The sequence below is a fragment of the Drosophila mauritiana genome, chromosome 2R, assembly GCF_004382145.1.
Source record: "Drosophila mauritiana strain mau12 chromosome 2R, ASM438214v1, whole genome shotgun sequence".
In the NCBI taxonomy this organism is placed as follows: Eukaryota; Metazoa; Arthropoda; class Insecta; order Diptera; family Drosophilidae; genus Drosophila; species Drosophila mauritiana.
This window is the reverse complement of record NC_046668.1, coordinates 9,714,546-9,729,673: the sequence shown is the minus strand read 5'-3', so window position 1 is coordinate 9,729,673 and position 15,128 is coordinate 9,714,546. Positions and strand designations below refer to the sequence as shown.

The following is a 15,128-nucleotide window of genomic DNA, read 5'->3' as shown; positions in this document are numbered from 1 at the left end:
ATTAGCTTGTTACTTTTGGAATGCCTGGCGTTGTGTGTGGGTGTTTCTGGGGTCTCTGGGGATCTCAAGAGCTGAATGAAGAAGTGGGGAACTGATTCAGTCGTTAGCGGTGATCGATCTGGTGAACAACTAGCACAGGATTTAAAATGGAAAACATTGTGAGTGCCACTGGATTATAGAAACCCTTAGGGGTAACTCCTTGCACTTGAAAGCAGTGTTAAGGAGCCCTAACAAATTAAGGATTTATTCTGAATTACAAACAATGTAATGTATGGAAATTCATGGAACTTTCTCCTCAGGACGAAGATCTGACCCCCGAGCAGATTGCCGTTCTGCAGAAGGCATTCAACAGCTTCGATCACCAAAAGACCGGCAGTATCCCCACCGAAATGGTGGCCGATATCCTCCGTCTTATGGGTCAGCCCTTCGACAGGCAGATCCTTGACGAGCTGATCGACGAGGTCGATGAGGACAGTAAGTGTTCGAAGCCTATATTGCCGTGTGCCCAAAACTAATCCACAATTCTCCTGCAGAATCCGGTCGCCTGGAGTTCGAGGAGTTCGTCCAGCTGGCTGCCAAGTTCATCGTGGAGGAGGATGACGAGGCCATGCAGAAGGAGCTGCGCGAGGCTTTCCGCCTGTACGACAAGCAGGGCAATGGCTACATTCCCACCTCCTGTCTGAAGGAGATCCTCAAGGAACTGGACGACCAGCTGACCGAACAGGAGCTCGACATCATGATTGAGGAAATCGATTCCGACGGCTCTGGCACCGTTGATTTTGATGGTAAGTGCGCGGACCAATTAGCCGCCGTCAGTCGGGCTATAAAGATCTTGGATTCCTTGGCCCGCTGCCATGGTATTTTCCACACAAATTATATCAATTTGTTGCGGTGGAGCCACCGCCCTCCCCCATTCCCACCGACGAGGGGAGACGCCCTTGTGGTGCTTTATTTATAGTTCTTTAGATCTTTACACAGAAACAAGCAGATCATTTTGCCCCAGATTTTAAGGGGCTTTTTACTATTCCTAAAACAATATCCGTACATATTTTCCGCCTTTTATAATTGTTCCGATCGGTGTACCAGTTTTAAAAGATAGAAATTTGTTTTAAGGTATTAGAATTAAATGGTCCCATTTCCCTTGTATTAGTACGCAACCCATATTTTAGTTATCAACACCTAATTAATAATATTCTTTTTAATTTAATTTCCAGAATTCATGGAGATGATGACTGGCGAGTAAGCATTGTGGACCCATCGCATCTCATAATTGTCTACCCCCAACACCCGAGGCTTGAATAAACGTTTTGTATTTTATTTCTACGATTGAGTAATCATAATTACGCTATAAATAATCCGCTCGTTCAGGAACTGATTGAGTAGAAAAACCCAAAGCGCGGCAAACATTCTATGGCTGCAGTGCATCTGCATCCGAGTTGAGTCATCTTAATTGCCGATTGCCACCCTCTGGCGTGTGGATTATTATTAAATTTCGATGTTTGTGCAATGGGCTGGGAGTGGGCGTGGCCGCTCTGCTCATTTGTGTGTTAATTTGGCAAGGCCACCCGGCGTATGAGTGATGCATTTTGCGCATACGCAACGTGGCCAGATGCATGCGGAGTTCTTTGTTTCAATCTTTCCGCCATTGCTTGCGGCAGTGCGTGCACATTCCATTTGCCACTTGGCTGGCGTTCTGGTCCGCACAGCTGTGACCATCCCAAGCAGAATAAGGCCCACTGACAACCTGCTAGATTTTTGCCTTTCCAAACAGCCAGCCAATGTTGTACATCATAGCTATGCATGTGGCTGGCAAATGTCAATGAGCATTCTCCTTGTTGCCAAAAGATGTCAAGCATTTACGCTAAACTTGGCCGCCGCGACATGCAGTGAGTTTGTTTTCCCAAAACCAGCGAAAAGAAGCAACTGCCCTTTCTGAAAAGTTAGCAAAAAAAAAAAAGGAGAAGGGGCTGGGGGCAGATCGATGTGGATGTTGGGGTTTGGATGTTGCCACCAAGTGGAGCAACTCGTTTTGCGCAATCCTTAGTCTTTCGGCCGGAGGGTGTCGATATTAGTGGTATTTATTGCCGCTTCGAATCCAGTTTTCAGTTTTTACCCAATCATTAGGTGAAAGGTCACAGACTGGACCTGGACGCCCCGTGAAAGAGCTGCAAATGTGGCGGATTGTGTTGGGTGTCAGATTTATTGACATCCGCCTGGGCAGACTTCTCAACATGCGATTCTTGACACCGAGCGCATTAAAACGGTTTCCCAAACGTGCAATTCAATGGAGGTGAAGCTGAATGATGATGATGCGCTCGAGCGTTGAGCGTTTCGATTGGATTCCAATTTACGAGCACCACCAGCAGCAGTTGCTTGCTTGCTAATTTTTACCCACTAACCGAGGAGAGATGTGGCTGAGAGCGTTTGTTTAACAAGACAAGGTACATTGAGTAAACGAGATGCCGCCGTTGAGACAATAGTCAAAATGCATGGGCTCGCGGATGAGGATGCGGGGGCAGCACCTCCTCCTCCCTTTTTCGTGCGATTGTTTTCTGGCCCAGCTGGGGACGGAGCCTCAGCCAGCACCACCACCATCACCACCACAGCTGCACACGATTGCAATAAATGCCATAAAGTATCAAAATCTCAGCACTCGCTCAGCTCCGAGCTCCAAGCTGCAAGCGGCAAGCTCCGGCTGCAGTTTTCGTTCATTCCATTCCATTTGATTGCATTTGGCGCCAAACCAAGTATAAAAGCTGGAGAACCTGGGCTGCGATCGGCACACAAGTACCGTGACATTCGAGGAGCCACAACACGACACGCGGAGGCACTGCATCGCTGGTGCGGCAAAGGACTCACGTGGAATACCTTAGATTTGTGGATAAATTAAACAGTGGATAAATTGTGGGTGCCCCAAGGATTCTTCTTGTTAATCCTCGATCGGAATTAAACAATCAAAAGATTGCTGTCATGGCTCTTAAGTGGGTAAGTTCAGTGAAAGATAAAAGTAACTTTGGGCTAGAAAATTCAAAAGATCCAAGTGATCCAATGATTCGGAAGAGTACTTTGAAACTCCATTTGCTATTGTGGTTAAAACATATTAAAGGGCTAAACTTATTTATCCTGAAAAGTATATTCCTTCATAAGACAAGGACCTAGATTCAAAAGTATATTTCAATATTTGAATATAATATTCATATTTATATTTTCCGTTTTTAGTCTTTTCTGATTTTTTTTGTAAAATCTAAACTATTACTAAAATACATACGAATGAAAAGATCTTAGTGCTAAAAAATTAATTAAATTGATTTCATTACCCAATTTAAATGTAATAAAAGTAAAGTTACGAATTTTACTAATAAATAAATCAATGTATTTATTCAATTAAGTTAGTCTATATGGCATTGTCTTGTTAGAAATCTAGTTTAAATTGGCTAAGGAATTTACTTAATCTTTATGAGAATATAACTTTTCAGGAAACTTTGAGTGAATCAGTGTGTTGTCCAATCTCAACTCATAAAATTCCGTGAAAAAGAACATGCCTAAACAATAGGCCACTGGAGTGTCCCATCTTGGAGTGCTTAATAGCCAAGGGTTTCCCCATTGCACTTAGCATATCCGATTGTCTTGGAAAGAGCGAGTAATCCCCGCGAAACGCATAAATTAACAGCCCATTTGCAATCGGAGATGGTGGATGGCACGCAAAGTTGCCCAAGATGGATCGGTCGTGGCCGATCCGCCCCGCCTCCAAAGCAGATCATCGAAATGGAAGCAGTGGCGACCCAATTGGCAGCCCATTTGCAATTACCGCAATTATATTTGCGGTTGCGAAACGCTGTCGAAGATGTCTGCTAGGTGGTCACGAACTCCAAGAGGCTCTCACAGACTCCTCAAGATATTCCGGCCCAAGGGGCAGGCGTTGGTTGTTTCGGTTGCATGTGCCCCAGTCGCCGGATGAGTCAGTGTGGCAAATGTCAGAATTTCCACAATATTACATTATTAAACTGCTCGGCTGCGGCGACAAGTGAGCTCATCATCGTGCCAATCGATGGAGCTGTTAGGTTTATGGCCCAATGGAATCCGTAAACGGTTTAAACTTCAACTTGACACTCGCTGGTCCGCTCCGCTTAGCCAACCTTCCCAGCCAGCAATTCTCTGTGGCACTCTGGGTTCACACGCTGCTGCATCTTCAGACGTCTTCTGTCTAACAAGAAGTCCATAAATATCAGAGTTCGCCTCAGGCTGAGACAATGATGAGCCAGCCCGATGGTGATACTATAGTCAAGAGTCCCCGCTGCACTTGCAGCCTTAATGGGCGACGACGATCGGTTGCAACAATGGAAAACGTGATCGGATCCGATTGCGCCGTTCTGTCAATGGCCATATGCTTCATTGATGAAATGGCCGACATTTGGCCACACTCTTGACCCCTTTGGAGGCTCCAAGCGGGGTCAAGATACCCACTTGGCCGAGATGTGTATCAGGGTTTAATTAACAGCAGAAACAATTCAAGGTTCTTCTTGTAATTTAAAGTTTGGAAAATGCTTATCGTTTATTATTATTACAAATAATTACCAAAATGCTAACATGAGAAAACTACAGTTGTAAAAAATGACATTATGTTAGTAAGACATTTAAAATCGTTTAAAATTATCTTTTAATACAAATAAATCGAAATTAATAATTTTTAGATGGTTACTTTAAGTTTAAATGCGTCCTTGTGCTCAAGCAAAAATAGCTTATTCGAATACCACTTTTTATGGCGGTCGTTAAATTAGTATTTCATAACTATTAGCAGCCTTTTTTCATGTTGTCTTCAGATGAATTAGCCGCAGTTAATGAAGCTAAATTTTAAACAATTGGCCACCCCTGCGATTTTTCACTGGCATTTATTTTGCAATCAAATAAGTCAACACACCAAAGATGTGCTTCAGGCCAAATTGAGAGCGTGGATCGCGATGGAAGATGCTGGATTCGCATGAACTTTCCATGTGCTTGCATAAATTTGTGAACTTACCCGGCAATCCCTACCTGAATCTTTTTCAGGCTCTGGTGATCACGACGCTGGTGGTTGCCCAAGCAGCCAAGCTGGATAACAAATACCTGCCCCCACCTGCAAGTGCGGCCAGTGCGGGCGGCAGTCCGGGAGCAGGGCTCCAGGGCCCAGGAGGTGGCTTCGGCGGAGGTGGTGGCGGTGGAGGATTCGGTGGCGGCGGAGCGGGTGGAGGTTATGGAGCAGGCGGCGGAGGCGGACCAGCTGGCGGCTTCGGGGGAGGTGGGGGAGGAGCAGGCGGTGGTGGAGCTGGCGGCTTCCGTGGTGGTAACAACGGACTGGGTGGCTTCGCAAACGGACGCCCCATTGCTCCTGGCGGCGGCGGTGGCGGCGGAGCACCCGCTCCACGTCCCAGTCAGTCAGGTGGCGCGCCACCAGCTTCTGGACCTCCCATTCCGATCCTCTCATTTGTCAACGAGAACGACGGCGATGGCAACTACCGCTTTAGCTACGAGACCGGAAATGGTATCAAGGCCCAGGAAGAGGGCACCGTCAAGAACAAGGGATCTGAGAATGAAATCCCATCCGTGATGGGCTCGTACTCCTACACGAATCCCGAGGGCGAACTCGTCGAGATCATGTACACGGCGGATGAGAATGGCTTTGTGCCCTCGGGCAATGCCCTGCCCACTCCACCGCCCATTCCGGAAGCGATAGCCAAATCTCTGGCTGCCCAGGGCATCTCCATTCTGCCGGGTGGTGGATACAGTGGAGGTCCTGGAGGACACGGTAAGTATCTAAGTAATAAGCCATGGATTTTCATACCATTGCTCATTGCTCACTTTTGATTGCAGGAGCAGGTGGCGGCGGAGGCGGTGGTTCTGGATATGGAGGCGGATCTGGATTTGGAGGCGGTGGCGCAGGAGGTGGATCCGGTGGAGGCGGAGGTGGAGCAGGCGGTGGCGGTGGATATGGATCAGGTAAGATACGAATCCAAACCATTGGACCCTTTTTCTTTTTTGCCTTCCCTTAGATTATAACTTTAATTTTTTTTAGGAGGCGGCGGTGGTCGTGGAGGAGCACCAGGAGGTCCAGGTTAGCGACTGAATTCTTTAAACAATTTTTAAAAATTTTAATCCCTATCAAATTGATTTAATACTTTATCTATTGTTTTACATTTTTAGGTGCGCCAGGTGGAGGCGGATTCGGAGGTCAAGGTAAGTTATGTTCCCATGGCTTACACTTGAATCTAAAATATTATTTATTTTTTAGGAGGTGGTGGAGGCTATGGAGGAGCAGGTGGTGGAGCTGGTCGCGGCGGTTCTCCAGGAGGTCCTGGTAAGTCCTTTTTCTAGGTGAACTTACTTGTTTCTAAAAAATCACCGCCTTAATTCACTTCATAAATTATTTTTTTTTTATAAATTTCAGGATCACCAGGCGGCGGCGGATTCGGTGGTCAAGGAGGTGCTGGCGGCGGTTATGGGGCCGGCGGCGGCGGAGGACGCGGTGGTGGTGGAGCACCAGGAGCTCCGGGTAAGTTAAATAATAGTTTTACTCCATAGATACTCAAAACTAATCACTTTCTTCAACTAAAGGATCACCTGGCGCTGGAGGTTTCGGGGGTCAAGGTAAGTGATTCAGCCTGTCTTTGCGGCTCAAGTTAAAACTTAATGCACTTTCTAGGTGGTGGCGGAGGATTCGGAGTTGGCGGCGGACGCGGCGGTGTTCCAGGTGCTCCCGGTGAGTTCATGATTTCATTCACTTTATATAAAAGATAACACGTTGCTTATTTTCAGGATCACCAGGCGGAGGCGGATATGGCGGCCAGGGAGGTGCTGGCGGCGGCTATGGAGGCGGCGGCGGTCGCGGTGGTGGTGGAGCACCAGGTGCGCCAGGAGCTCCAGGATCCCCAGGTGCTGGCGGATTCGGCGGTCAAGGTAAGGAATTTTAAGACTTACTGCATATTCACATTGAATAATACATTCATCTTGTAGGAGGTGGTGGCGGTTTTGGAGGAGGCGCTGGACGCGGAGGTGCCCCAGGAGCTCCAGGTGAGTACATGACTCCAATTGCTTGTTATTGAACATAAGGGATTTTTGATTAATAGGATCGCCTGGTGGTGGAGGATTTGGCGGTCAAGGTTAGTTAGCACAATAATATTCCAGCTACAGGCCTTAAGTAAAACATCTTCATCTTGTAGGTGGAGGTGGTGGATACGGAGGCGGTGCCGGTCGTGGTGGTGCTCCAGGAGCTCCTGGTGAGTAGATTTTAATATCTGCCTAGTGGCTTTAAAGTCATACCATCCGTGTTTGCAGGCTCTCCCGGAGGAGGTGGATTTGGAGGTCAAGGTTAGTTACTCTACAAAGCTTACGAAATTCTTTAAGTTTCCGACTTATAGTTAATATTATAATAATTAAACAAATATTTATTTCTTAGGAGGTGGTGGCGGCTTTGGCGGCGGCGGTGGTCGCGGTGGAGCAGGTGGAGCTGGAGGAGCACCCGGTGGACCCGGTGAGTATCATCGGTTTTTACTATCCCAATTTGCCACAACATATGGATGGTAACTATTAACTGTTAACATTTTTTTAATGTAGGATCTCCAGGCGGTCCAGGTTATGGAGGAGGTGCCGGTGGACCAGGTAAGAAGCATTATGGTTATAAACCGGGTTTTACAATACGTGTGCAACTGTAAAACTTGAATTAGCCTCATTCATCTTCATGAGAAAACGATGTGAAGAGCTACATTAGACAAGTGATATTCCCACACATTTCAGTATTTTTATGTTGACAATTCTTGTTTGGCAAAGCCTTGGTCTATTGTTTTACCCACGATCTACTAACGATCATTCATGAATAAAACATTTTGGCTTGAATGCGGTCCCTTTGAAGTTGCTAGATTATAATAATTTTAAAGACTGCTTTAAATAATTACAACTAATCAAAGAGATAAATTAAATTGAATGTCAATCTAATCACGATAATTTCAATTGTTTTTTAGGAGGCGCCGGTGGACGTCCAGGTGGACCAGGATTGCCCGGCAACCAGTACGTTCCACCCGCGGCTGGTGGCGGAGCACCCGGCTCGCCAGGCCGACCAGGATCCGGAGGAGCTCCCGGCACAGGATCACAGTACATTCCACCTGCACCGGGAGCGCCAGGCGGAGGTCGTGGAAACGGAGAGTTCAATCCTCAGACGGGCTATAGCTACTAAAACCAGAATAAATTCCGAAACGCCAATCAAATCTCTCAAATCGAAGAAATGTAATTTCTGTGCAAGCTGCCCCCTCAATGTTCTTTCGCTAAAACAATTAATTTATTTATATAAGCTTACCTCTCCCTCTTCCACTCTGACAATTTGTGTGTGCAACTATCGAAATAAATGATTATTATAAAATATTTGCTTATCATTTTGCCCCGCTAAACTGCGAAAATGGAAACAATTAGCTTGACTTTTCAGATGCATGTATTTCATGCCTTTGAGTTGCGACTACATCTTCAAACTAACCAATCGTTTAAATGACATTAATTCGTTGTTACTTCTTTGGGGACTTCTTGAAGCGTCTGCCGTACTGATTATAGCCGTAGGGATCCACCAGGTTGTTGGGTCTGCCCCTCAGTTGCTGGGTGATTAGGGCCTGTTGCTGCTGCTCGTTTTGCTGCTCCTTCTGCTGTTGCTGCTGCTGTTGTTGCTGCTGCTGTTGCTGGTTGAGATTCTGCTGCTGTTGTGCCTGCTGCGCAGTCAGATTGCTGCCAAACGACTGCTGGCCAAATTGTCCGGCATACTGGCCGGATAAGTTGCCGGAATGCAACTGATTGAACGGCTGATCCGGTTGATATTGCCCGGAGTTTGGCTGCTGCTGCTGCTGGAAACCGCGTTGCTGTTGCAGCTGCTGTTGTTGCTGCTGCTGCTGCTGATGCAGCGGAGTCAGCGGCTGTTGTCCTGGAAGCTGGGGACGAAAGGGTGCGTTGGGCTGTGGGGGTGGCAGCTGGCGGAAGGGCGTCTGGTATGGATTCAAATTGGGATTGAGCAAGCCCTGTTGATAGGGCTGGGCACCCGTGAAATATTGCGGGCTAGATGGAATCCCAGTGCCCTCCGCTCGAAATCCGTTCTCATCGGCGATGTAGCGCACTGTGATGGGTGTGCCCTCCGGTGAGGTGTACGAGTAGGATCCCTGAATCACCTGTTTAATGGTAAATAAAGTTTTTAAGAAATAACACCCAAAAGCATGAAAAGCTTTTTGTAGTTATAGTTAGCTTAACGCCGGAAAGATTGCAACGCAATTTTGCTCTAAGTTGAACTTTATGTTCGTTGGGATTTTTGAAAATAATTTTCTGAATCTGAATAGTAAACCCACCTGTGCCTCCACACCCTCACCATACCCCAAGTTCTTCACGTATCCCTGTGCCTGGGCAGTGGTTCCATCGGCCGACGAGTATCCGTAGGAGAAGCTTCCATCCAGATTGAGTTCGTTTTGGTAGGCGGTGATGGGCACGTAGTTTTGCTGCTGGTACTGGTTGTAGCGGGTATAGGGATTCTGTAGAGCAGCTCCAGTTAGAGGAGGTGCCAGTGGGTTCAGTGGATTCCGCTGACCGGGAAACAGTCCTTGACCCTGTACGGGATTGGGCTGGCGTCGCTGAAAGGGATTGGCCTGCTGTTGCAGAGGCTGCAGTGGAGGCACCTGCGGACGCTGTCCCTGGAAACCGGTTCCTGGCAACTGAGCCTGGCTGACGGAGATGCAGATGCTGGCCAGTAGACAGGCCACCCAGCGGAGGTGCCGGAATCGAGGGGTACGGGGTACAGACATTTAGGCTGTCAGTGGGCAGGTGCCGTGGATCATAAATCTCGCGAACGGAGCACAAATTACACGCTCGATAAACCCGACGATTCACTTATGGAGCTGGGAAACACTGCTGATGCTGATGATTCAATCGCGTACCGAAGCAAATCCGTTGCTGCCACTGGAAGTCACTGATCGAAAGCCGTGCCACGACTGCAATTGCGGCTCCCACCGGCGGCCGTATTTATGCGGTTCTCGATCGTCGGGCACGGTGGTTCGTCAGGCCCTAAAGCTCAGCTCAGTTATGGTCAGAACAATCGGCCACTTCCTGTGCCCTGGCCATCGGCTTCTGACTGCATCTCGATGGTAATCTCGCGGGCGGCCAGTGTAATTTATCTGCGTGTTAACAAGCCGCTGGGCTGGCAGCTTTATTGGTTTTTTATCGGCCATTGACAGAAGGACAAACGAATTTCGTTTGGCATCGGCTTTGGCCTGGGCTGATTGATATCTTCATGGTGGCCCACCGGCCGTCTTCCGCGCACTTGTTTATGAGCCAGCCCCATATGCAAATTCTGGGTCTTTTTGCTCCAGCACTTGTCTTCGCATCTGCCTCGAAGGTGTTTGCTTGAGTTATGTGCTGACAGTGGGTAGTGGTCTATGGTGGATAGCCTCTTCATTTTCCCTTGGTCAAGGTGGAAGTCGGACCTCAACTTGGCCTACAAACATCATTTGTCAAATGGCGTACTAATCAAATGCGATACTGCTTATCCCCAGGATAGCTTGAGAGCTTTTCGGGCCCGAGGTGTTCCATTGTTCCACGCTCCAGTGGGGTTAATCATCAATCTCTATGGGACGGGGTTTGCTCATGTCTAGGTGTGATGTGGTCGCCATTACTCATTTATAACTGCCAAGTATCTGACAGATACATTTTCGTTTGTCATCAGTATGAGCTGCCATTAAAAGTCGAACATGTCTTGTTCCATGTTCAGCTCCATCTATAATTGCATATGCTAATTCTGTGGAGGTTTTTCATTCCGAAACAAAGGTCAATTCTCGCGTTTGGGTTATGGGTCACCACTCAATTGGAAGCCTATGCTTATATTTAAATGAAAGTTTAAATTTAATTTCCCGCCAAAAAATGGGAGAATTTTTGATTTTTATGAAAAGATATGCAAATAGTGCCAATTAAATTTTAGGTGCCTAGGAAACTTTATATCTGCCTAAAAGCAAAATATATATTTTTACCTAAGAAATATAAATAACGGAGCCGCAAAGTATGCTACATAAATATTTGAAATCCAAATAAGTTCCACTTTCGGTCACACGATATTTTAATACGCTTAGCTGGGAAATTTCAGCACATGCCAAACAGGGTAATTTTAAAACTAATTGATTTTTTACTTAGGACCTAAATTGTTTAGATATAAAAGACGAGTCTTATTCAGTTCGGTTAACTACTTTTTGCTGCTTGGCATCTTCTTTTTGGTACTATTAATTAAAATGGCTATTGTTCATTTAAACTTTTTATTGGTTTTTGATTTTTAAGATTTTATGTTGGTAATGTATAATACATAAACCAAAGATTTTACAATTTTACAATTTACAATACATGCGGAGTCAAATCAGCGAACGTGGGAATTTTGTACGTAATTTGATTTTCTGCAAGTTTGGTTAACACAAATCTCTTGTTTTTAAATCAAGGTAAAATTGGGATTTGTTGCCAGCATCCTTAAATGTAAAAGTACGCTTGCATGTGTCTAAAAATAACGTTTGTTTACGTTTTGAAAATGTTTTGACCCAATAAGCAGTGCAAAATTAAGGTGTCTGTTATTAATTATAAATGTGTTTTGGCCCATATTGGCCAACCGCTGCCTGATTGATTTGCCATTTGAATAATTCGCCAACTTGGGGTATAAATAGCCATAAAACAAAGCTTCAAAATGCGGGAAAACGAGGCGATGCGGGGAGCTCCATAAAAATGGCCCGTCAAAATTTATGCAGAAATGCGAGACACAACAAGCGCATAGTGCCAGACAAAACAATGTGGTTGTTGGCCGATGAGCAAACCGCATTAAAGACAGGTCGGACACTCCTCCCACGACTCCAACTCCGACTGTGCCATGTCTATGAGCCATAGGCCTTAGCCCCAAATCCAAATCCAACTGAAAGTCGGACAGCAAAGGCGACGGTTATTAATAGATGGCAGCCAGAAAGTTGCAGCGCATCGAGATGGTTTAGATGTTTCTTACTTTGTTGAGTGCGCCTGACATTTTGCAATTGCGAATTGCATTAGTTAGAAATTATGGCCGCCAGCGGCGCTAATTGATTCACTTTGTGGCAGTGCGTAGTGCGACTGCAACAAAATTGCGACTGCGGATCTTCGGGTTCCGGCTGGCAGATCTTGGCTAAAGGTTAGAGTGTCGCAGCTCTGAATTATGACCTCGTCGGCATTGCGGCTGCTTCATTAATGAGTTTCCACTTCTGTGGCAGGCGCGTCAAATGCCGCTTTGCAAAGACACACTCTAAAAAATATGGAGCAGGGTCTTGTTTCGCCCCTTAAATTCTTATTAAAATAGACTGATATTTATATTTTTTTCATATTTTCAGAAATCATATAAAAAGTCACATGCATGTGTAGATAAATCGAATGATTCCGTTTTTACACAAAACAGAAAATCACAAAACATTGATTGGCACGTAGTGACGAAGCACACCTCTCTGTAAAAAGAAATATACTTATGTAAAATGTGTTTGTATTTCATTTAGAAAACGAAGTACATAATCAATTATTTTATAATATTTCTATAATATAATATTTCAAAATATTTTAGTTATCCTTTTTATATTTTTTATTACCCCAATTTTTTCTCCATGTGCATGCTGTGCATCATACCTGATTCCGCGGGATTTAAACCAACTCACCGACTGGGGAGCCACCAAGAATCAATTTATTAACACGTTGCCCGAGAGCCTGGCCGTTTTGGCAAGTGGAACTGGAAATTGGAACTGGGCGGGCCAAGGCAAATGCCAAAATGCAACTTCTGCCGCAATGTGGTGCTGCTGCTGCCGCAGCCCAGTTGCGAAATTGCTGGAAATTATTATTGAATTCTTTTTGTCTTGCCGTTGCCAGCATGCCGTTTGCCATAAATGTTAGCCGCTTCTCAAAGGCCCAGAGGTGCCCACCCACTGTATCAAAGTTTGGCTGGCTGGAATTTGCATGTAGTAGAAGTCAAGTCAGGTGGAGCAGTCGTTCGTTACCATTTCTGCGCCTTTCGCTTGCCACAAATTGCCGCAGTGCCGACAATTGTGACAAATTTTATTAGCTGCTGCACCTTTCGAGCAGAGCCCACGCGATTCACATGTGCCAATGATGCTATCTGCATTGTGAACATGACAGTTTACCTGCTCTCCACACTTCTTAATGGCCATTTGAATTGCAAATCTGCGGTTCAACAAACTCCAGAAATCTGAGACACAACGGCCCGCTACTTTCTACTGACCTCAATTAAAAAGCATCTGGCATTGCATAACTTTTGTCTGCTGATTGGGTGGAGAAATGTATCTATGTATCTGGACTATCGTCTAACGGATTGCTATAAAAAGCGCAGAATCTTTCCTACGCGCTTAGTATTAGCATAAATCATGTTCGCATTGGTAAGTAGCGGATGGCTCATGAATACCCTGGCGTTAAGTGACTCCACATCATTTTTCTTCATGTTTTTTCTTTAATTTTTTTCTTTTTCATTTTGGGAACTTCCAGCTATTGATCTTGACTGGCTGCCAACTGCTGTGGAGTTGCCCCGCTGAGTGTACTTCCATTAACGAACCGGTGCCAATCCTCAAATCGGTGGCCGAACAACTTAGCTCGGGTTCCTACCTATTTTCGTTCGAGTCCGCAGATGGCACCTACCGCGAGGAACTGGGCATAGTGAGCACCGATTCGAAGACATCTGACGACGATCTCGAGGTGTCCGGTATTTATCGCTATATCAACGACTGGGGCCAGGAGGTGGAGGTGCGCTATACGGCGGACAAGAATGGCTTTCTGCCCCACGTTCGGTACATATCCAATGGGGAAGCCTATAAACCAATTCGCATAGAGCCATTAGCTTTGATGGGCACACATTCTTGAAAATGTTAGCCAGCCAGACAATTACCAAAGCCAATCGAAGTTACAGGGGCGAATGCCCGGCTTTGGGACTCAAGGAGCGGCACACGGCAAACAAAATATACAAACTAGTATTATTATAATAATAAAAGTAGTCTTTAAGCATCAGAAATGTACCAACCCAAATTTTTAGCGAGCGAGAATCTTCTCATCAAAGAACGGGTATAAATATAAATGATTTTAAAAAATTTATAAGGTTTTTTAGGATATTTGTAAACTTTTTGAACAAATATAATACATGAAAATGTATTATGATGTGCAATATTTCAAAAAATCAAAATCAAACTAATGAAATATATTTTACAACATTTATGTAGCTCTGCTCTTAAGTTCAAGAAGCGCAGATTACATGTTTATCATTTAAGATACCCTTTTTGATATCTAAAAAAAAAGGTAGATACTTACAAAAACTAGTTTCACATTCTGTATTATTTTATTGAATATATTTTTCTTTGTGTGCCGTGTCCAGCAGCTGAATTCGAAATCGCTTGCTCATCGCTAGGATATTTAATTTGCGACCGATTTTTGGAATTAGTTAAGCCATCAAAGTTATAAATTGTGGCAGCAGCGCCGATTGCCCTTTTGCCAGATCCCAGGCAAATGTCGTTGGGTGCAAGAAATGAATTAGTATTTATCACCCCATGAAGTACGTAACGAAAAAAAAACACGATCGTTAGTATGTTAGCCCCGGAACTAGCGATGATTGAATTAATAGCGCCGCAATGTAAATGGAATTGCTGATGCACCCCATTGCGATTCTGAATCGAGCCATTTGTCAGCAGAAGATGATAGATAGATAGATATTCGCCCTGGGCTAGGGGCTACACCCCTGGTATAAATTGCATCAAAGCTGACATTTTACACATTTCTGGGATTGGTGTGGAGTAGATTGTGGTGTAAAGTGCGAGGTGCGACTGATTAATCGCGACACCTGGTGAGTGGGTGAAGCCGTGTAAGTTATGCAGTTGCAGAGGCCGTTAATGTGGCCGCCGAATGATAATCGGTGTCATCAATCGCCGGCGTCATCGCCCCGATCCCAATGTGACTCAGATGCCGCCAGCATAGTGTGACATATTTTCGAAACCCAGTCGCGAAGACTGACCCATCCGAGACCTTGACATTTGGAGCGCGACGATATGAAATTATTGGAGCTTTTTGGACGTAAAGTCCACATAAAACGGGATGCAAAC

At 45.4% G+C, this 15,128-nt stretch overlaps 4 protein-coding genes across 6 annotated transcripts; 3 read left to right on the top strand and 1 right to left on the bottom strand.

Annotated features, from left to right (window-relative positions):
- Positions 1-46: 46 nt before the first annotated feature.
- On the top strand, positions 47-1,323 carry LOC117136298 (troponin C). 2 transcript variants are annotated; one of them, XM_033297144.1, is made up of 4 exons: positions 47-158; positions 300-474; positions 534-785; positions 1,215-1,323. In XM_033297144.1, exons 1-4 carry the CDS (start codon positions 147-149, stop codon positions 1,241-1,243), a joined length of 468 nt encoding a protein of 155 aa, XP_033153035.1. In that variant the 5' UTR covers positions 47-146; the 3' UTR covers positions 1,244-1,323. The 2 variants fall into 2 exon arrangements, with proteins under 2 accessions (XP_033153035.1, XP_033153034.1); XM_033297143.1 differs by lacking the exon at positions 47-158 and having other exon boundaries at positions 282-474.
- Positions 1,324-2,788: 1,465 nt separating this feature from the next.
- Positions 2,789-8,367, top strand: LOC117137667 (glycine-rich cell wall structural protein). Of its 2 annotated transcripts, XM_033299226.1 has the most exons (17): positions 2,789-2,985; positions 5,047-5,782; positions 5,848-5,973; positions 6,050-6,088; positions 6,178-6,210; positions 6,266-6,331; positions 6,422-6,526; positions 6,589-6,621; positions 6,677-6,733; positions 6,790-6,930; positions 6,988-7,044; positions 7,101-7,133; positions 7,194-7,250; positions 7,309-7,341; positions 7,430-7,504; positions 7,588-7,632; positions 7,992-8,367. In XM_033299226.1, the coding sequence occupies exons 1-17, from the start codon at positions 2,971-2,973 to the stop codon at positions 8,201-8,203; spliced, it is 1,863 nt and encodes a 620-aa protein (XP_033155117.1). In that variant the 5' UTR covers positions 2,789-2,970; the 3' UTR covers positions 8,204-8,367. The 2 variants fall into 2 exon arrangements, with proteins under 2 accessions (XP_033155117.1, XP_033155118.1); XM_033299227.1 differs by lacking the exon at positions 7,101-7,133.
- Positions 8,368-8,437: 70 nt separating this feature from the next.
- On the bottom strand, positions 8,438-9,996 carry LOC117137668 (mediator of RNA polymerase II transcription subunit 15). The gene is made up of 2 exons (XM_033299228.1): positions 9,348-9,996; positions 8,438-9,173 (listed from the first exon to the last, which is right to left on the bottom strand). The coding sequence occupies exons 1-2, from the start codon at positions 9,795-9,797 to the stop codon at positions 8,526-8,528; spliced, it is 1,098 nt and encodes a 365-aa protein (XP_033155119.1). The 5' UTR covers positions 9,798-9,996; the 3' UTR covers positions 8,438-8,525.
- Positions 9,997-13,412: 3,416 nt separating this feature from the next.
- On the top strand, positions 13,413-14,069 carry LOC117137649 (cuticle protein AM1274). Its single transcript, XM_033299186.1, has 2 exons — positions 13,413-13,424; positions 13,531-14,069. Exons 1-2 carry the CDS (start codon positions 13,413-13,415, stop codon positions 13,900-13,902), a joined length of 384 nt encoding a protein of 127 aa, XP_033155077.1. The 3' UTR covers positions 13,903-14,069.
- Positions 14,070-15,128: the final 1,059 nt, after the last annotated feature.